This window comes from Geotrypetes seraphini, chromosome 6 (assembly GCF_902459505.1).
Source record: "Geotrypetes seraphini chromosome 6, aGeoSer1.1, whole genome shotgun sequence".
NCBI classification, from domain to species: Eukaryota; Metazoa; Chordata; class Amphibia; order Gymnophiona; family Dermophiidae; genus Geotrypetes; species Geotrypetes seraphini.
The window spans coordinates 243,251,301-243,273,724 of record NC_047089.1 but is presented as its reverse complement, the minus strand read 5'-3'; the positions used below and the strand labels follow the sequence as shown (position 1 = coordinate 243,273,724).

At 43.1% G+C, this 22,424-nt stretch overlaps 1 protein-coding gene across 2 annotated transcripts in view; it reads left to right on the top strand.

Moving 5' to 3' along the window:
- The first annotated feature begins 489 nt into the window (after window positions 1–489).
- Window positions 490–22,424, top strand: part of BEND2 (BEN domain containing 2) — a 62,575-nt gene continuing 40,640 nt past the window's right edge. The window contains exons 1-4 of one of the 2 annotated variants that reach the window (XM_033950403.1): window positions 894–941; window positions 1,027–1,063; window positions 17,655–17,813; window positions 19,842–19,972. In XM_033950403.1, coding sequence (XP_033806294.1) covers window positions 909–941; window positions 1,027–1,063; window positions 17,655–17,813; window positions 19,842–19,972 — 360 coding nt within the window. In that variant the 5' untranslated portion in view covers window positions 894–908. Of the gene's footprint in view, window positions 694–893; window positions 942–1,026; window positions 1,064–17,654; window positions 17,814–19,841; window positions 19,973–22,424 lie in introns of those variants that run through there. The other variant, XM_033950404.1, reaches the window with a different exon arrangement.

Below are 22,424 nucleotides of genomic sequence, written 5' to 3'. Positions count from 1 at the left end.
TACCGCCATACCGAAAAAGTTCTAGGCGGTTCACAACAAGGTGAGCTAATACATGGGATCCAGATAAAATACAAATTAGAATAATGGACTTAAAAACAGATAAAGACAGAAAGCATTTACAATATAATGCAGAAACACCGGCATGGCAGGGAAAGAAGTAATACATAGAACAGATCAAATACATCAAGTTGAATATAAGGAACTTGATTGAAAAAATGAAGCAGAATCAAAGAGTTGAGAAGCCTATCAAAGAGTTGAGTCTTTAACAATTCACAATAAGCATCAATTTTTTTTTTTAATGTTAAATAAATAATGCAATAAAGTGAAAATAAATTTTGTATACTGATTTTTGGGAAATGTAATAAGATCTATATTTTTGTAAGTACTATTGCATCTTTATATATACGCAACTCTTTCCACATTTCTGTTGCATTCTTTCCGCGTTTCTAGTCAAAAACCCCTCCGCGCACGCCTTCTTCCGGGTTGCCACGGCGTCCGTGCGCAGACGTGCTTGCGGCCTCTGCGGAAGCAAACGCTGGGCGCGTCACGACGTGGGAGCGACGTGAGGCGTCGCAGCGGAAGCGCCGGCATCGAGGTTGCGCGGCCGCCGTTCGCACCAGCCTTCACGGAGCTCTCGGCCTCGGTCCGCTTTTTTTGTCCTCGCCAGCACCGCGCCGGAGCCACCCGGAGCAGGTAATTAGAGAGCGCTCGCCCGTCGGCCCGGATGTGTTTGTGCGCCGCTGCGGGGACCCTGAAGGCTGCCCGCGGCCTCGAGCCAGGCCCGTCGCCCCTCCCCTCCCCCATGGGCGCGCGCGACCCCCCGCTCTGCCGGCTGCTTTTTAGCGCGAGGAATGGTGGTGAATGCGTGCAGCATGATGACGTATGACGCCGGCCGCTGAGGCTTGGGAATGAGGCTGCTGGTTGCAGGCGCTGCTCTGAGGGTTGGCATGCAAACTTTCCTGGTTTGAGTTTAAGGGACGCGTTTTACAAAAAAACAACAACTTAGGACTTTTTTTTTTTTTCTAGGCCTTTTTGTTGAAACAGTTGAAAGGCTTTTGTGCAGGTAGGGGGTTAGCATTTGGATGTTTATTAAAATATTTATATACTGCATATACAGCCAAAAAGGATCAAAAGCAGTTTACAATATAACTTTTTCAAATATATAAAATAGGAAAGAAAAAGAAGAGAAGAAAAATCAAGAAGATTTGTAATACATAATATCCTATACCGGGGGTGTCCAACCTGCAGCCCAAGGGCCGCATGCGGCCCCGTGAAGTATTTTATGCGGCTCCAGTCGAGGGCGATGCAGTGTTTTCCTCTGCTGCCCCTGGGTGTTTACCGTCTTGCTGGCTCCCTCCTCTGCCTTGCTGCAGCATTTGCGCGGCTCCAGAAACATTTTTTCGGCCAATGTGGCCCAGGGAAGCCAAAAGGTTGGACACTCCTGTCCTTTACCATCCCCTAAAAACTAAAGTTAAATTAAAAACTATTAATTGATACCAGTTTAAAACATTTAGGGCTCCTTTTACAAAGCTGCGACAGCAGTTTTAGCGCGCGCTAGATGCTAATGCTAGCATTGAGCTGGCGTTAGTTCTAGCCACATAGCGCACACTAAAATGCTGCGTATGCTAAAAATCGCAGCTTAGTCCCTACTTAAAAATATATAAATGCAGACTGCAGTTCCGATTACATCTCATCCATTTAAAAAGGCCAGTTGAAAAAAATATGCATTTAGTTGTCTTTTAAAATTTTGAAATGATTCTTTCTTCCTCAGTTCCACAGATAAACTATTCCACAATATTGTGACTAAATTTTTTTTTAAAAAAGAACAATTTCTAGTTGAGGCAAGATGAGCTTTTGGAATATGGGGAACAGCTACTCTGTTGTCATTCAAAGGTCTTAATAAACGCCTAGACGCATAAAACAATACCAAGTTAGAGAGATATAACAGTTGTAACTCATACAGAGCTCTATGTACTAACATCAAGACCTTAAATTTAATCCTAAATTGCATTGGTAACCAGTGGAATTTCACATACAACGGAGTTACGGGATTACGAATGTGTGCGTGCTCTTACACAACAACCTTTGGTTAGTGGTAATAGGAGTCTACTACTGCTACTATTTATTATTTCTATAGCGCATTGTCTCTCAAAACTGTGCCACGAGAGATTCCATAATTTTTCTTTATTTTTAAGAATTCCCTTCAGAAGTATACGCTAGAACAGTGGTTCCCAACCCTGTCCTGGGGGACCACCAGGCCAGTCGGGCTTTCAGGATAGCCTTAATGAATATGCATGAGAGCGATCTGCATATAATGGAGGTGCCAGGCATGCAAATCTGCTCCATGCATATTCATTAGGGCTATCCTGAAAACCCGACTGTGTATGGTGGTCCCCCAGGACAGGGTTGGGAACCACTGCGCTAGAATACATGGTATTTACGTCACATACGCAAGAGTCTGTGTTACGAATGTCTTGTGTGCATAAGGATACAATTACTGCCCAGACAAGCATCATTCTTTGACATGATTGCTCCTTGTAAACTAAAAGCAAATAATTTTAGTTTTATTTTCCATGCAATGGTTATCCTAACTTGAGCAACAAAGCAATCCAAGCTTTGTTACCGTTTGGATCTTCTTATCTTTGCGAACTTGGATTTTCAGCTCTGACAGAAATTAAATTGAAAAAGACGGGTACGACTGCAGATGGTGGTTGATGAAATGTGTGCTTGCTTGTCACCTATTGAGTTAATTTGTACAACAAAAAAACAAACAAATCCACTGCATTGATTACCGATTCTATTCTATCTACTTTAGGTTCACCATTGTTGTAATTACCCATACATAGTTTAAAGAATTTAGATAAATCTCAGATTTCATTTTTTTGTTGGTTTTGCAATTTTATCATTTCAATTATAATGTGCCCCAAAATCATTGGCTACTTTTACGAAGCTGTGTTAGCAGCTTTAGCGCATGTGACTTTTAATCACGCGCTAACCCCCGCACTAGCCAAAAAACTACCGCTTGCTCAAGAGGAGGTGGTAGCGGCTAGTGCAGCCGGCGGTTTAGCGTAGCTTTGTAAAAGGAGCCCTTAGTGTGTCGGAGCTAAAAAGAAGTTTGAAACACTCTGCTATAGTGCTACCAGACACACGCAGTGCTGCACATTGAACATGGGAGAGACAGTCCCTGCTCAAAAATGTTTACAATCTAATTATGATAGACAAACAGAGTTAATCTATACACGCTGTTCAGGTAGGGAATTACATGGAGAAAAAATGGGATGGGTAGGGATGATAGAGGGAATGACATAGATATGAGTGCTTTACAAGTGGATAAGAGCTAGGTCTTAAAAGCAGCTAAAAAACAAAAGTGAGCTTTTAGCATGGATTTGAATACTGCCAGAGATGAAGCCCGACTGGAGTTACTGATCGTGCATATTTTGCACGAGCTTCCATCCCATGATGTGCAAAGATTGTTTTCTCAGTTTAGAAAGGACGGTTCGCAGTCTCCAAAGTTTCCTGTTTCTTTTGCAGTTACAGAAGATTATATTTCTGCTCTGATTCTAAATCCAGATTTTAAAAAAGGATTCCACGGGGGGAGGCCCATTTTGGTAAATTTTAAACATGTTTTTAAAATTTACCAAAATGCATTATTACATGAAGCCACTTTTTAAACCATAGGTTTCCAAACTTGTCTTGGGGACATCCAGCCAGTCAAGTTTTCAGGGTAACTGCAATGAATTTGCATGAGAGAGATTTGCATGCACTGCCTCCCCAAATAAATATTCATTGTGATTGTCCTAAAAACTTGATTGTCTGGGAGGAGGGTGTTCTTAGGACAAGGCTGAGCGACTGTTCTAGATGTTATTACCTGTAAACTAATTGTTACGTGGAGAAACTTCACCAGAGATTTTACTTCCTGATCTTCTCTTCTAGTTGTCCATTTACTGTTATCATGTAGGGCTTTGCTGTTGTGGTTGAAGTGTGGGAGCTAAGAGATCAAGGTATCATATACTGCACTGGGATCAGTGCTTGAGTCCACACCCTCTTGTTGGCAGTGTTGTAGGTGGGTGTTCCGGGGCAGTGAAGCAATCATGAATTTTGCTAATGACAGTCTCAGCTGCAGAAGGGAGCTACTGCATACTGATCTGGAGAGCATGTAAGCCCCATTTCAATGTGCCGTGAATGAAATTCAGCATTCTAGCAGTGATCTAGTTATTAGAGAGCCCTCTTTGTGGACTGGTCTATAAGACCCTGAGATAGCACAGAGCAGTGCTGGGAGCAGCCTCTTAGGCCACATGTGGCAGGAGTATGCTTCTGCAGGCTGGACTGGGAGGTTTTTAAAAGGAGGGGGGAGGCAGATGTGCTGGGAGTGGCATTCAAGATCTCTGGTTGCAGCTTCAGTTGTTGGATGGAGCTTTGGTGGGAAGAATCAGCCAGGGAGGGTGTGTGTGTGCAAAGTTTAATTACCTGCATGACATGTTTGCGAATCAAACCCCCATGAATTGTGGCTTTCACTGAGGTATTTGTGTGGGAAAGGCCCCTCCCCCCGTACCTTTAAAAAGAAAGCCTGACAGGAGTGGCATAGAAATCATACGACGGTGTGGAGTTATGAGAATTTTACTATTCAGCAGTCTTGTTCAGCAGTCTTGCAAGCAAAAAAGCAGTCCTTGAATTCTAGGTTGGATCATACTGATAACAATAAGCATCTTCTTTTTAAGATAGTGAATTAATCACTAAATATTGTTCTAATCTGGATTCCACTTTGACAGCCTCTGGCTTTGAAAACCCTTTTAAAAAGAAAGTTGTTGATTTGATTGATTCAAAAAATGGGCAACTTGTTTCCACTCAGTGTGTAGGTGCTAATTGCTTAGATTTGGGGATTAGTGATAAATTAAAAACCTTATTAATGATAAAAGATGTGAAGTTTAGTGTAAGAAAATGGTTTCGGTCCCTAAATGGGAAAAGTTAAAAGCTGGTTTTGATTTTGAAATATCAAAAGCATTGCAATATTTGCACTTCTCATCAGTTGTCTTAGATAAGCTACCTTTTTCAGTCTTAGCTAGAGCCACAGAAACCATTCTTCCTCTAGTGGCTTATCTAGTTACCATATTTTTCGCTCCATAAGACTCACCTGACCATAAGACGCACCCTAGATTTAGAGGAGAAAAACACATTCTGAACCAAATTCTCCCTGCCAGACTCTGTACCCTTCCCCCCCTCTCTGGTGGTCTAGTGGTAGGCCGGGACAGGGCATAAAGCAGACAGGCCTAGTGGCAGGCAGGCCCCATACCCCCCAGTACCTTAAATCATCCCCCCATACCTCCACGTGCCCCCCAGTACCTTAAATCGTCCCCCATACAACAATGTGCTCCCCAGTACCTTAAATCATTCCCCCAATGTACCTTAAATCATCCCCCCACGGGCCCCCCAGTACCTTAAATCATCCCCCATACAACCACATGCCCCCCCCCCAGTACCTTAAATCATCCCCCATACAACCACATGCCCCCCCCAGTACCTTAAATTATCCCCCCATGTACCCCCAGTACCTTTTTTAATCATCCCCCCCGTACCTTTAATTATACCCCTTCGGTACCTTTTTAAATTCCTCCCTCCTTAAACGGCTCTCATTTTTCCCAGCCAGCGGCGCACAAGCTAGAAGCGCAGAGATCAGAAGCAAGCCCTCTGTGCTCCCGCCGATCTCCGAATGTCTGCAGTCAGTTCTCGTAGGTCCCGCGCGAGCTGACTGCAGCCATTCGGAGATTGTCGTGGGAGCACGGAGGGCTTGCTCCTGATCTCTGCGCTTCTGGACTGTGGTGCCATTGGCCGGGAAATACGGTGGACCACCAGGTACAACGGCAGCGGGCGGGTGTGTGGGTTTTAAAGATGTAGCAGTGGCGGGGTTTAAAAAAAAATATGTGGGGGGGGGTTTAAAAAGATGCGGGAGGGGATGAAAAATATGTGGCAGCAGGTTTAACAAATTTGTATTTTCTCTTCATAAGACACACTTACATTCAGGGCTGTGGAGTCGAATCGGAGGAAATTTCAGGTACCTGGAGTCGGAGTCAGAAGTACAAAAAACTGAGGAGTCGGAGTTGGAACATTTATCTACCGACTCCATTTTTGAACTTGGCATACCAATCACGAGCGATTCTTTCAGCTATAGCACCCACTATATACACAGCACAAATGTTGCGAGCAGCTTCTGCGGCCTTAGAACCTTGATTAAAAGCAAAAAGAAGGTGGTGTTGAAAATGCTCATTTCTCTCAACTTGACATTCCATTTTAAAGATCTGAAAATTAACCAGTGCTGTGGAGTCAGAGTCGAGGAGTCAGAGGAAATTTCGGGTACCTGGAGTCGGAGTCTGAAGTACAAAAAACTGAGGAGTCGGAACATTTATCTACCGACTCCACAGCCCTGCTTATATTTCCACCCCCTTTTTGGGGCTGGAAAAAGTGCATCTTATGGAGCAAAAAATACGGTAATCTTTCTTTGCATCAATGGATAATTCCTGATTAGCTTTGTTATAGTTACCATTTCTTTGAAGAATGGTAAATCTGAAGAAGATGGCTATTCTGCTTAGACCAATTTCTAACTTGTTATTGCTCAGCAGTTATTAACAAGGTAGTATTTGATCAGCTACTGGACTTTTTTTTCTTAAACATCAGTTCCTACAATGCTGTCAGTCTGGTTACAGACAATATCATAGCACAGAAATGTTACGAACATCTATAATTGATATATTGGTTAAAGGTGATCCATGCTATGATGCATTGTGACTTCAGTTTGATTTGACAGCTGCTTTTGACACGGTTTCTTATGTTAAAATGCTTAAATTACTGGAAAAGTTTGGAGTGAGTGTGACAGTCCTATTTTTTGAATCATTCAGATTGTCCAATGGAATTCAGAGTTTTCAGAAAAAAGTAATGTTGACACCTGGAATGCTCTCCCAGAGGAGGTTATACCGGAATCGACCATCCTAGGATTTAAAAGCAAACTAGATGCACATCCCCTTATGAGAGGCATAGAGGGATATAGGTGACTAAAAATTACGCCAGATGTACACCTGGCTGGGCCTCCGCATGTGTGGATCGCCGGACTTGATGGACCGAAGGTCTGATCCGGAGATGGCGCTTCTTATGTCCTTATGTCCTAAAACTGGAATCCCACAAGGGTCACTTCTTTTTCCCTTTCTTTTTGATCTTTATTTGATCCTTTTAACCAAATACTTGACGGTTGGAATTCCACCTTTTCGCAGTTAATATTCAAGTCATAGTGTTTATGAAGATGGATCAGTCTGAGACCATGAAAATTTTGAATAATCGTTTGGATTTATTGAGGCTCTGGTTTCAGGAAAATGACCTATTTCTTAATATCGACAAATGCTCAGCTTTGTGGATATCCAGACAGCAGCATCTGCTTTCAATTCTACCTACAACGGATGGACAGATAATTCCTTGAAATCAGAAATTGTAACATTAGGAGTCCTCTGTGACTCAGAATTGAGTTTGGCAAACCAACTCAATGTAGTGGTTAAGTCATGCTATTTTCATTTTCGTGTCATTCGCCAGTTGCGATCTATATTATCAAAGGAAAATCTGGCAAAGCTAGTTTATGCATTTGTAATCAATAGATTGGATTATTGTAATGTACTGTACATGGGCCGCCTTAAAGTTGATCTTAAAAGGCTTCGGTAGGTCCAAAATACAACTGCACAGCTGATTACATTTAAGAAGTTTGAACATATCACTCCTGTCTTGACGGACCTGCATTGGCTTCCTGTCCAAGAAAGGATCGATTTCAAATTACTGTCTTGTTTTTTTCAACCAGGTTATCTTAGGGAGAAATCGAAGGAACCCTACTGGGACAGAGTGCTACGCTCTTCCCAGTATAGCCTGTTTGAGTTTCCCACTTTGCAGTGTATTCATTTGACAACTACTAGGAAAAACTATTTCATATGCTGGTCCTTCCCTCTGGAATACGTTACACTCAGCAATTTCAGATTCATTGGGATATTTAACTTTATCCCAGGACAAGCAGGCAGGTATTCTCACTAGTGGGTGATGTCATCAGACAGAGCCCGATACGGACGTCTCACAAGCACGTGTTGCTTGTAGAAACTTAAAAGTTTCGAGATGCCCGCACCGCGCATGCGCCGGTGCCTTCCCGCCCGGAGAGCCGGGCGTGTCTCCTCAGTTCTTTTCTTAAGATGCTGAAAATTTGGCTATTTTCCTCAACATTTCACACTATAAATTAATAATACCGGGTTTCTTTTTGTTGTTAGCTTTACATTACTATTTAGTAATGTTATTTTTACATGTTCTGAATTTATATTAAATTTTATTTTTCTTTATATTTTATATACTGTATTAGACTTTAAACCATTCTTAAACTTTATGTATAGGGCGGTAAATAAAGAACTTGAATAGAATAGAAAGTCCCGGGGATTAAAAAATGATGCCCAAGCTTGGCTGTACACAGTCTGCGTTAGGGGCAATGAAACCAGTCAATGTAAAACGCAAGCTTCACCAAACTGGCAGCAATCGGTCCGTCTCCTGGGTCAGTCTGTGAAGATGCTCAGATTTGTTCCCAAGAAGGAGTCGGCTGCTACCTGCTTTCTACCGGGACACTCTGAGATGTTTGTTAGAACTGTTCTGCTTCAGAGTCATGCTGTGTACTCAGGGTTGTGTTCAGTTTTCTAAAGATCTGGTGGTGCTAGATAGTATGCTCATGTGACTTTGGTCTTCGATGTATATGTTCCCTGGGCCCTATGGGCTAAAAGAGTTGCTAATGAGGTGTATGTAGTGCAAGTGTTTTCTTGCTTCTGCCTGATGTATAATAAAGGAAACATTCGGTCTTTACCTGCTAATTTTCTTTCCTTCAGTCATACCAGATCGGTCCAGAGTCCCTTTCTGTGGTTTCAGCGACTGAGTCTGCAAGTAGCTTGAATTCACTTTCTTGTAGTTGTTCCATAGTGGGAAGAATATCCTGTAGATAGCAGTAAGGAAAGACCTTCATCTTCGGCCTGGAAGTAATGTGGGAAAGATCTACAGTATGTTTGCTTTACTACATGCCAAGGACTGTATGGTGGCCTGTATAGAGCAAGGCTCACAGTGTTCTGTCTATCCTTTCAATTCCCTTACATGGGTACCCTCTCCCTACCACTCCATGTTCACCAATCTTCTCTGTCGCCATCTCCCTCGTTTTTTCCATCCCTGTTTCCAGAATCTGGCCCTTTTAAACATCATCCTACCTCCCACCATCTGCAGCTCTTTCTACTTTAAAATCTTCCTGTGCTTCTACCTTCTCCTGCCCTCTCTTGCTCCCTGTGATTGGGTATCTCTGTCTTAATCCCTCCTACCTTCCCTCCCTACCCGTGGTCAGGTATCTCTCCCTCCCGCCACCTGCTGTGGTCGGGCATCTCGCTGCCCCCTTGTGGTCGGGCATCTCGCTGCCCCCTTGTGGTCGGGCATCTCTCCGCCCTCCCCCTGTGGTCGGGCATCTCTCCGCCCTCCCCCTGTGGTCGGGTATCTCTCCGCCCTCCCCCTGTGGTCGGGTATCTCTCCGCCCCCCCCTATGGTTGGGCATCTCTCCCTGCCCCTCCTTGGTCAGGTATCCTCCCCCATGGTCGGGCATCTCCCCCCCCCCCCCAATGATTGGGCTTCTCTCCTGCTCCCCCTCTCCTTCCTTCCTCTCCCTACTGAGGTTAGACCTCTCTTTCTCTCTCCTTCCTTTTCTCCCCCCTGTGGTCAGGTCTCTCTTTCTCTCTCTCTTTCTAACCTTTCATAGCACTAGTGATTTAAAGCAGAGCACTGCCAGCAGGCTTACCAGCTCCAGTCTCTCATTGTCTCTTCAATCCCTGTCACACCGGAACAGCTGATGTAACTTTCCTCTTCCACTGTAGCAGAGATTGAAGAGAACATGAGAGACTGGAGCTGGCTAGCCTGCTGGCAGCGCTCTGGTTTAATTGCTAACACTGCCAGCAGTCCATGAAAGGTTAAAGGTAGAGTGGTAGTGTAGGGAATATAGTGGACCATGGCAGCAAGGCCACTCTTCTGGGAGGACAGAGGTGACAAGGGTGGCTCTATGGGGTGAGACCAGCGACAGCAGAGGCAGCTCTCAATATGGCTCTAAGTCAACTTTGTCTTCTGTCTCACTTCACTTCTGGTGGAGTGCACTGGAAGTGATATCAGTCTGATGAAGAATGCCAAGACTGGGAAGGAATGTAGATGGGTCTGACTGTGTTAATCCCATTTAGCATCGTTAAACAATTGACACATTAATTATTAATATTAATTGTTCCAGCCCTAATTTAAGTGTAATTTTGCTTAAAATGATTAGTATAATGTTTATCTCTCAGGCACATAACCACAAATTGACATAAATTGTGATACTGCCAACAAGTGGGTTTCTATTCTTAAAATAGCTATTAATAATAAACTTAGGTATACATATTAGCATTAGTATATCTCATTAAACAGAAACAACATGTAATGGAAGTTATACATGTAATGTTCAGTTACATGTGTGACAGTAACACACACACACAACAAACATTTCCTCAGCACAAAATGCCAGTTAATAATATAACAAATTGTCGGTTAACATACAGTCAAATCTTGGTTTGCGAGCATAATTCGTTCCAGAAGCATGCTTGTAATCCAAAGCACTTGTATATCAAAGCGAATTTCCCCATAGGAAATAATGGAAACTCAGACGATTCGTTCCACAACCCAAAAACTTTAATACAAAATACTATACGTACTCGTATTGCAAGACCTCGCTCGTTTAGAACAGTCACTACACTGCAGTGTCAGAGAGAGAAGAACCATCTGCTCAGTTGTGATGATGTGACGTGTGTATACTGTATGTACTCGTATTGCAAGACTTTGCTCGTTTAGAACAATCACTACACACTTGCAGAGCCAGAGGGAGAAGAACCATCGGCTCAGTTGTGATGTGTGTATACTGTAAGTACTTGTATTGCAAGACATTGCTTGTATATCAAGTTAAAATTTAATAAAATGTTTTGCTTGTCTTGCAAACCAAGTTATTTTCAATTCAAGATTTTACTGTATTTGACTATCTTAATTAGACGGCCTCCAGTAAACAACCTGCATTGAAACATTTTTGCTTCATTGCAATTTCTTTTTTTTTCTTTATACTTTTTCAAATTAAATATCAAGCATCCATAAATGTAAGGCAATATAAAGATTTACCAAATGCAGCAAGAAAAGTTAATATTAATAAAAAGTTAAATTATCGTACAAGAAGAAAATAATAATAATACGCTTAAATTCAGCTCAAGTACTCAATTAGGATCCAAGGTATACTAAAGCGAGTTATAAAGAAACAAAGCAATAAGATAAAGGAACTGATTAGCTGAGTTATGAGTATCTAATCGTTCTAAGGACACTCAAGTTTTTCCTGATTCCAGACATGAAACTGACAGGAAAGTTGTCAATTGGGAAGGATCAACAAAGGCAAACTTTTGCATGCGAATGCATTACACATTTACATGGGTGGCGAAGGTAGAACGTTGCCCCTAGAGCTATAACTCCAGGTTTTTGAAGCAAAAATTTGCGTCTAAGCCTCTGAGCATCCCATGCTAGATCTAGGAACAAGGCCAAGAAATTATTTTTGTTTACTTCTAAAGAAAAGCCTGAGCAACCAGTTTTTATCTGGTGCCAATGCTACATAAGAACATAAGAGTTGCCTCCGCTGGGTTAGACCAGAGGTCCATCGCGCCCAGCAGTCCGCACCCGCGGCGGCCCATCAGGTCCACGACCTGTTCAGTGGTCCCTGCCTTTTCCTATAACCTATCTCTAATTTTATCAGTACCCCTCAATCCCCCTGTCCTTCAGGAATTTATCTAAACCTTCCTTGAACCCCCGTAGTGTGCCCTGCCCTATCACAACCTCCGGGAACGCGTTCCATGTGTCCACCACCCTCTGAGTAAAGAAGAACTTCCTAGCATTTGTTCTAAACCTGTCCCCTTTCAATTTCTCCGAGTGCCCCCTTGTACTTGTGGTTCCCCAAAGTCTGAAGAATCTGTCCCTGTCTACCTTCTCTATGCCTTTCAGGATTTTTAAGGTTTCTATCATGTCTCCTCTAAGTCTCCGCTTTTCCAGGGAGAAGAGCCCCAGCTTTTCTAACCTGTCAGCGTATGAGAGGTTTTCCATACCTCTTATCAATTTAGTTGCTCTTCTCTGGACTCCCTCAAGTATTGCCATGTCCTTTTTGAGGTACGGTGACCAGTACTGGACACAGTACTCCAGGTGCGGGCGCACCATTGCCCGATACAGCGGCATAACGACTTCCTTCGTCCTGGTCGTGATACCCTTTTTGATGATACCCAACATTCTGTTTGCTTTCTTTGAGGCTGATGCACATTGTGCCGATGGTTTCATTGTTGTATCCACCAACACATCCAGGTCTCTTTCGAGGTTACTTATCCCTAGCAATGATCCCCCCCATTTTGTAGCTGAACATCGGGTTCTTTTTCTCTACATGCATGACCTTGCATTTCTCTACATTAAAGCTCATTTGCCACTTTTTGCCCATTCTTCCAGTCTCGTTAGATCCCTTTGCAGATCTTCACAGTCTTCCATGGTTCTAACCCTGCTGCAGAGCTTGGTGTCGTCTGCAAATTTGATAACCTCACATTTCGTCCCCGTCTCCAGGTCGTTTATGAATATATTGAACAGGAGCGGTCCCAGTACCGACCCCTGCGGAACTCCGCTCGTGACCCATTGCCAGTCTGAGTATTGGCCCTTCACTCCAACCCTCTGTTTCCTGCCCGCCAACCAGTGCTTAATCCATCGGTAGAGGTCCCCTTCCACCCCGTGGTTCCACAGCTTCTTGAGCAGCCGTTCGTGGGGTACCTTGTCAAAGGCTTTTTGGAAGTCAAGGTAGATGATGTCAATGGATTCCCCTTTGTCCATCTGGCTATTTATCCCTTCAAAGAAGTGCAGTAAGTTTGTGAGGCACGACCTTCCGTTGCAGAAGCCGTGCTGGCTTGCCCTCAGCTGTCCATTGTTTTCTATGTGATCACAGATGCTGTCCTTAACCAGTGCTTCCATCATCTTACCTGGAACCGAGGTCAAGCTCACCGGTCTATAGTTTTCCGGGTCAACCCTTGAACCCTTCTTGAAGATGGGTGTGACATTTGCTATTTTCCAGTCCTCCGGGATCTCTCCAGTTTTTAAGGATAGGTTACATATTTGGCGAAGTGGCTCTGCTATTTCATTCCTTAGTTCCTTGAGTACCCTTGGGTGAATGCCATCCGGACCTGGCGATTTGTCGGGAGGCTGTGGGGGTGCGAGCGGTCCTTCAGGGTGGGGGTGCAAGCGGTCCTGCAGGGGGGAGGTGAATCGGACGTCGGGGGGCATCAGGCTTTCAGGGTGGGGACAGGACTTCAAGGGGGAGAGGAGAGTCGGGGCGGGCGAAAGGAGAGTCGGGGTGGCCAGAGGAGAGTCGGGGCGGGCGAAAGGAGAATCGGGCGGCGACGGGAGAGTCGGGCAGCATGCGCGGTATACGGGTGTGCGCGGTATTTAAAAATTTCTGTACATAAATTTGTGTTTTCCGCGCGCTATACCCGTGTGCGCATTTTACACGGGTGCGCGTTATCTACGTGAAAATACGGTAATGTCTCAGTAACTTGTTTGAAAACTTTTAATTCTTGATTAACATTTACTATTGAAGCCTTAGAATCACCAATTTCAACCTTTAAGTTCTTAATAACATTTTCCTGAACTTTAAGTTTATCTTCCAGCTGTACAAGCTGAGGATTTATAGATTTGGCGAGTTCCGCTACGAGATCCCATATGGAATCTAAAGTTACCTCTTGGGGCTTATTCATCAAAGGAAAAGATTTACCCGTTTCAGTTTTCTCACCAAATGATAGTTTCCTTTGATATTTCACTTTCCTGGGCTCCTCTGAATATTCTGTTGCTCGAGTAACCACATAGCATTCTGGTAATGCTGTGCCGGTAGATCATTTAAGCTGCAAAAGTGCATCTCTTTGTTTTGTGTGATTTCTTTTGGGAACTAAGAATGCCTCTGCCAAATGCAGAGAAGATACGACGCAGGCGAGCAAGACGGAAGGAGCTGGATCCAAATTTTCAGAAGAAAGAGAATGAAAGAATAAGACACATAAGGTGTAGACAGGATGCAAAAAGAAGTGAAAAAGAAAAGGAGTTGTTTTGAGAGGCGGCAAAACTTCGGAAGCGCAAATCATGCGGTAAAAAAGCTGCCAGAAATTTAGAGTCGTTAAAGGGCAAATACAGGGACTTGTGTATAAACACTAGTCAGTAAAATAGCTATGATAATAAATAGGAGACTGATTATAATGGTGATAATTACCAGTGAGGAGAAAGCGACTGACTCTTTGGAAAAAATGCTCAGAGAAGTGAAACTCTGAAGAGGGGGTGAAAACCTCCTCTTGAGGGAAGAGTTTACCGTCCAGTCATTGCATTAACTTGTAAAACATCACTTTCTGACCACTGGTAAAATGTTAAATTATTCTTGCAAGATCGACATGAAATGTTCAAAATTTCTTATGCAAAAAATCCCTAAGAGCCTTAAGATTCTTAAGAATATCTCACAGATAAGTACATTGCATCATTTTTCCAGCGAGAGAGATTTTTTGTATAAGAAATTTTGAACATTTCATGTCGATCTTGCAAGAATAATTTAACATTTTACCAGTGGTCAGAAAGTGATGTTTTACAAGTTAATGCAATGACTGGACGGTAAACTCTTCCCTCAAGAGGAGGTTTTCACCCCCTCTTCAGAGTTTCACTTCTCTGAGCATTTTTTCCAAAGAGTCAGTCGCTTTCTCCTCACTGGTAATTATCACCATTATAGTCAGTCTCCTATATATTAGAAATTTAGAGTCGGCTGATAACTCCTTGGGTGTCATCTGCCTCTGCTGTACAAACACTGCTTCCATACAAAAGCCCCCAGTCTCTTGGTAAGGGGGAAAGGGATTGGGACTTGTATACCGCCTTTTTGTAGTTCTTACAACCACACTCGAAGCGGTTTACATACAGGTACTTCGAGCATTTTCCGTCTCTGTCCCGGTGGGCTCACAATCCAATCTAATGTCACAAGGAGCAGCACGGGGTTTGAACCCACAACCTGAGAGCTCTGAGGCTGTAGCTCTAACCACTGTGCCACACTGGTAAGGCTGTTCAGGAAAGCTATGGGCTCCTTTTACTAAGCCTTTCGTGTTTTACCCTGATTGTCTTACTTTTCTTTAAGGAATTTGTATTTCATTCTCCGTTTTCCTTGTGTTTACTGTTTAAGTATGTCTTTTAGTCCGTTTGGATGTAAAATTGTTAAAGTATTGTATTGTTCCCCAAAGACTGTAATTTTTTTAAAATGTTCATCGCTTAGTAATGTGATTAAGCGATTAATCAAAGATTTTATTAAACTTGAAACCTGTGTTAGGGCATTAATGCGCGGAATAGCACGCGCTAGATGCTAACGCCAGCATTGAGCTGGCGTTAGTTCTAGCCGGTTAGCGGGCGCTAATCTGCGTGCGCTAAAAACGCTAGCGCACCTTAGTAAAAGGAGCCCTAGGTGTGCTCTGCCTTCCTCACCAAGGAAGAACATTTTTCATTCAGATGACGGGTCTTTGGAAGCAGGTGCATGGTGAGGTATAGTGGATCATTGTATCCTGATGAATTAAATCAGATCTTAGGCTTACACTTTGAAGTGTCATGATAAAATCAGCAAATATTACCATTGGCCAGACAAACAGAATCAGCTGTTTTTTAAGAAACAGGATATGCTTTATGCCATATCTCCGCCTGAACCAGTTGGCAATAAAACCAGGAGCCTCTATTACTATAATAATCTAAAACTGTGACAGAAAATAGCTTAATTGTTACTGATTAGCTAAATGTTGCTTAACACGTGGCTAAATAAATGTTATCTTCCTAAGGTTCTGCATTTACACATTGTCAATCACATAAACTTAACATTTTGTCATACATAACAATAATTCGCCCTAGTCACAGCTGAATAGTGGACTGGTACTAAATTCACTTAAGAATTGTTTTATTAAAAGGCCTTACACTGCATAGTTTTCTCTTTTTCTATACTCATTTGAAGATTTATCGATTTGAACAGTCGCACATAACCAGTGAATTGACAACAGATGACAAATGAAATGTGTCATATTTAACAGGTGCTTTGCATATTGAAATATAGATAATAAAGAGTCAGTATTTTCAGCATATTTTGCAGTGTATCACATACTAATGTGCCTCGGTACACTGGGGAAGTGGAGAGGTGCCGGCACTGGCTGATTGCCTACATCAGTGTTTTTCAACCTTTTTACACCTATGGACCGGCAGAAATAAAATAATTATTCTATGGACCGGCATCGGTCCATGGACGGGCGGTTGAAGAACACTGGGCTAAGTTGTGGGCCAGACCCCACCCCATAATAGTACTAATTGCACCTTACATGTCCCTTGCCTCATCTGGAAACCTTCCCTCTGACATTGCGATGTCAGAGAGAAGGCTTCCGGTTCAGGCGCAGGATGCCCGTAGGAGCTGCTGCCCGTGGCTTTGTGCACTGAGTCAGTGAGGAAGAGGGAGCTGGCTCAAAGATAACGCCGCATCGATCGCACTGTGGACCGGCGGTCGAAGAACACTGTTTTGGGCCTGATGCACGTGCTGGCCCTGTGGACCGGCAGGAAATTTCTGTGGACCATCACTGGTCCATGGACCGGTGGTTGAAGAACACTGGTCTACATGATGTGCCTCTCGCGAAGAGAGGCACGTCCTGTAAGCAATCTCCCGACGCCAGCCCCTCTTCTCTCCGCCGGGCCTTCTCCAGCGCAGGTCCTTCTCTCAGCGCAAGGCCCGTTTGAAGGGCCTTTGCGCATGCGCTGACGGCGGCGCACTAATGTCACGCATACTTGTGACTTCATCACACCGACACCAACGCATTTCCGGGTGTGTCTAGTGTCCCTGGCTCGAAAAAGTTTGCGAGACACTGATAGATTGTCACATCGCATGTTCTGCAGTGTGCCAACAAATACTATGATTATTTAAAACTGGCTTGTGAAAGTCACACACGTCACTGGAGAATATGCTCTCAAATTCTACGTTTTTCAGAGTCCAGCAAAACTTCAGCTACATTCTTGTACAACTTTTCTGTTAATAAGTTAATTTCTTATTTCATTCAAAAAAAATGTACTTTTCAAAATTGTGCAAGCAGTTGACTCTCTGACCTCATATGTTACTGTCACCTTTTTTTACAGGACAGTTGAATTTGCAAATTTTTCCTTCCAACGTTACAAAGTGAAACTGGCAGCTATTGTAACAAATTTTACGTTACGCTGGTTCCAATCGTCATTATTTTAGCAAAGTTTTGTATTATTCACCGTTATCATGTACGGCTATTGTAAACATAATGTAAATAAGTCATAAGTCTTTAAATTCAAATATTCTGTGTTCCTGTCATGTACTGTATGTCCCATGCCACGGGACATACGATGGCAACGACATTTTTGGAATGTCCCGTCATCCGGGACTCACGATAGGAAAAGGTTAAGGCATGTCTTAGGAATGCATGTTGAAAATGTGTTCTCCATTGTCTTGTTCTTATCATCTTGTATTTCCTATGTCTTTTCAGGTTTTGTTACCATGAAAGTGGAAGATGATGATACAGTGATTATTGATAATACACAGATAGTGGATATCCAGAATGAAGTCTCTATGCAAGGCCTGATGCCACTGGAACAAAATGTACAGCCAAATAGCAAGAACCACTATATGACTCAACTCTCATATAGTAATTATAATTTTCTTTTTTTCTTAAATGAATTATTTGCTGACTTGATGAGTTTCTTTGGATAGGAAAGAGGGTTTCCCCCAATATTTTGTTATAATTTGTGGTTATCCTAATTCTTTGAATATGTGGTGGTCAGATTTTTGGCATATCTTATCCAATTAGCTTGATCCTACCAATATATTTTCTTAAAACCGGACGATACTACGTCTAATTCCACCCCCTTTTTATGTTTTATTTAAACTCTGCTAAGCTAACTGCTTTCATCACGTTCTCTGACAATGAATTTGAGTTTAATGTTGAGTGAAGAAATATTTTCTCAGATTTCTTTTAAATCTACTTAGTAGCTTCCTCACATGCCCCCTAATCTTAGTAATTTTGGAAAGAGTAAAGAAGTGATTCATATTTACCCATTACACTCCACTCAGTATTTTATAGACATCTATCATATCTCCTCTGAGCCGTCTCTTCTCCAGGCTGAAGAGCCTTAGCCACTTTTAACCATTCCTTATCTTTACATACTCTGTTCATGAGCATGGAAAGCTGCTGATCCAGCACCAAAGTCCACTCTTGTAACTGGGGAGATTTATCACAGCAAAGATTTAAATTGAATCAGGTTGGGCAGACTGGATGGACCATTCGGTTCTTTATCGGCCATCATCTACTATGTTTTATATGTTTTTAGTTGACTTTGTATATAGGTATACAATCTCTTATATGAAATTCTGAAAACCAATTTTTTTTTTTTCTTGGGGTTCTCTGCACACCAAATTTCATGTCTGCTTCGTGCTGATTTTTTTTTTTTTTCTTCTTTTTTAATTGTTTTGTGATACTGTGACTTTTGAGGACTGTGAAAACACCAAAAAGAGCTGCAAAGTCCCCTATAGGTAACTCAAGAAGCAGAAAAGGAAGTGTCTGTTATTGTTTATGGCGCAGAAAATAACTCAGCAGCTTGGTCATGTTTTATCTGTGCAGCATCTAACTGAAGATTAATTTGTGAAAACTACCCCCATTTGTGACCATATTTAGGAAAGGTGATTAAAATAGCAGATCAACATGTTGAGAGAGCGTTATTTTTACATCTGGGGGGTGGGGAGATGTCTAAGCAGACCGCAAAAATTACATTTAAACTTCTATAACGTTTAAAAAAATAGAATTTCACATAAAAGGATGGGGTTTGGACTGTGTATTAGTTTGCTCTAAGAGAATTCATTAAAACCTCATACAGTGGAACCTTGGTTTGCAAGCATAATTCGTTCCAGAAAGTAAGGGAAACTCGCTTGATTCACTTCCCTCTCCACCCCCCCCCCCAGGCCACTGGTGCTGCTTGCTTCCACCCTACCACATCCCCAAAAGACCCCCGAGGCCACTGGTGCACTTCCACCCCCACCCCCCAAGAACTGGCATCGCCCTCCCCCCCCCCCAAGAATCTTGAAGAGAGCGGGAGCCTCAAGTCCCAGCGGCAAGAGGCACATCCTGTGGGTTGGTGCTGCATGCTGGTGCCAGATCGGAGTAAGGGTTTGGACGGGCGGGCGATGCCAGTTCTCGGGGAGGGGGGGAGGGGCAATGCTGGTTCGGTGGGGGGGGCTCACAAATAGTCAATGCTCGGTTTGCGAGGCACGATTTGCTTGAGTGTTTTGCTCGTCTTGCAAAACACTCGCAAACCGCGTTACTCGCAAACTGAGATTTGACTATATTTTGTTTCTGGTGAATTTAATCACTTTTTCCCAGAGATGATTTCAAGGTTTATTTAATTTAATACACCACCCAAAGGCCATCTATCCAAACAATGTACACTACAGTGGCAGTGATGACCAGAAACTAATCTTCCTGATTACCATTCCTAAATCTGAAAAATTCCAAAATGTCTGGTTCCAAGGATTTCAGATAAATGTGTCTATCTGTAGTACAACTGGATTGCTCTTGTGCAGAATATATTTCATTCAGAAGTCAGAAGTGTCGAGCCTGCCTTGTTTAAGGCTTTAAAACAGATTATATAAATCTCATGCATTGTACTTCTTTGGTCCTCAGGAGATTTATCAGCTGAGAGTGATCCAGTGTTGTCGCAAGTGAGTCATGCGAGCAGCCTGCAAAATGACTGCCACGGTGCTGAAGAAATAGAGTATGAGCTTTTACCTAAAAGAAGACGACTTTCTTCTATGGTATGAAATGCCCCAAATATTGTATTGATGATGTTTAAGATTTCTTTAACATTCTGCTTCCTTTCTTTGCAATTGCACTCTTGCTTCATTCACATTTTAAAAGTGCATGTGTGGTGGAGGGGGGAGGGTTGCCTGTTTTCACAGACTCATTATTAGCTTGTTCATTTTTGTGAAACAGGTTTTAGATCTATGTATATTGTGAAGCAGCTGTTGAGGAGCATCTTGTGTGTTGTCAATCAGCCCCTTTTCTGAGACTTGATAACTGGTATGAACTACAGTGCATCGCAGACATAAAATAAATATTCTCAGCAGAAGCAGGAAACTGTCAGGATAACCTCTTATCACTGTTGGGATCTCCTCCAGGATATGGAGACCCTGTTTTATTTAGAATGTAGATAGCCTGCAGGGCCTGGAAACATCCAGAGAAGTTTGTAAATGGTGCTTATTACTAAGCATGCTATTATGGTTCCAAAGCGAACAAGACAAGTCCCATAAGGCATAAGCAAAATCCCAACAAGTGTAAGTCAAGCCCAAGAATCCGATCAGATAGGATGCAGGAAGAGTAAGGCACCATCTAGGGCAGGTTACATAGGACCCAAGCAAGGTCATACTGGAGCAGAAAGTGATGCAGAACTCGGGAACAGGACTATGGAACTATGATAAATCGGCCAAGAGCACAGCGAAAGGAAGGGTTGAAATCCCAAGTCACCAGGAAAAGGAGACTGGACATAGTTGGAAACTAGGAAGCAAGACAGCATGGTTACAGATACAAATAACACAGGTGAGCTACCTGGAAGGCAATCATCAGTACCTGGTAGGTAGCTCATTCTGGAGTGGGAGAGATTCATAAAGCCTTAGCACACCAGTTCAAGCCATGCTAGGGTCAAAGTCCCTTATGTTTGACTGGATAAGTAACCATCTTGATATTGAAGGATGTGTATGTATACTTCTCCCTCCGTATTCGCGGTTTCAGCAATTGCGGTTTCGATTATTCACAGTTTTTAGCTTGCTGGCTCCTCCCCCAAATTACATCAGTTTGCCTAGAGAAATTGCCACTTCCACGTGTATACAGAGAAAATCGCTGATTCCTGGCACAATGCGCGGCGGTGGCAAAAAGGGTGAACAGAATGCTAGGAATGATAAAGAAGGGGATCACGAACAGGAGAAAGTTATCATGCTGCTGTACCGGGCCATGATGCGCCCCTCACCTGGAGTACTGCGTCCAGCACTGGTCACCATACATGAAGAAGGACATGGTACTACTCGAAAGAGTCCAGAGAAGAGGAACTAAAATGGTTAAGGAGCTAGAGGAGTTCTGTACAGTGAGAGATTGGAGAAACTGGGCCTCTTCTCCCTTGAAAAGAGGAGACTGAAAGAGGACATGATCGAACATTCAAAATACTGAAGGGAATAGACTTAGCAGATAAAGACAGATTGTTCATCCTATCCAAGGTAGGGAGAACGAGAGGGCACTCTCTAAAGTTGAAAGGGGATAGATTCCGTACAAACGTAAGGATGTAGTTCTTCACCCAGAGAGTGGTAGAAAACCTGAATGCTCTTCCGGAGTCTTATAGGGGAAAACACCCTCCAGGGATTCAAGACAAAGTTGGACAAGTTCCTTCTAAACTGGAACATATGCAGGTGAGGCTGGACTCATTTAGAGCACTGGTCTTTGACCAGAGGGACGCCGCGTGAGCGGACTGCTGGGCACGATGGACCACTGGTCTGCCCCAGCGGCGGCAATTCTTATGTTCTTAAAGAAGGAGAAATTAGGTTCTTATCTGCTAATTTACTTTCTTTTAGGCTCTCCAGACCAGCATAGATCCCCACCCTGTATCTTGTCGTGTTCTTGTGGGTGTTGCGCGTGCAGGTTTTGGTTTTTCTGTGGGTTCTAATATTTTTCTAGGGCCGGGGAGATTGAGAACAGCGGCTGTGGCTTGGCTGGCGTAGCTGTTGAGCTGGGGACCTTTGCTATTTGCATTTGTTCCTTTGCATTTTCCAACAGCATTTCAATTTTTATTTGTTGATATTCCTTTTCAAAGTCTTGTTTGTTTTCTGTGTATAGTTCTTAGTTCTGCTTGGCTATTCAGCAGACTGAAGTAATTAGGGAGGGGGCTCACATGATATGTACAGTTCCAAAGTTTGTGTCTCCATCTGCTGGTCATGATGAGATATAACCCGCTTATAAGATTAACCTATGCCGGTCTGGAGAGGCTAAAAGAAAGTAAATTAGCAGGTAAGAACCTGCCTCATAAACAAAAAGCCCCTCCCGCGCTGATCCTCCTCCCCCGCGCCACCAACTCCTCCGAATCAGTCCTCTCCCCTTCCCCAAAACATCATACACTACATTTCTCATCCATAATTCCTCACCACCAACAGCACACCATTCCAAAAACACAACACTCATCCCCCTCACATTCATACCACCCTCTCCCCAGTATCTAATCGGGTA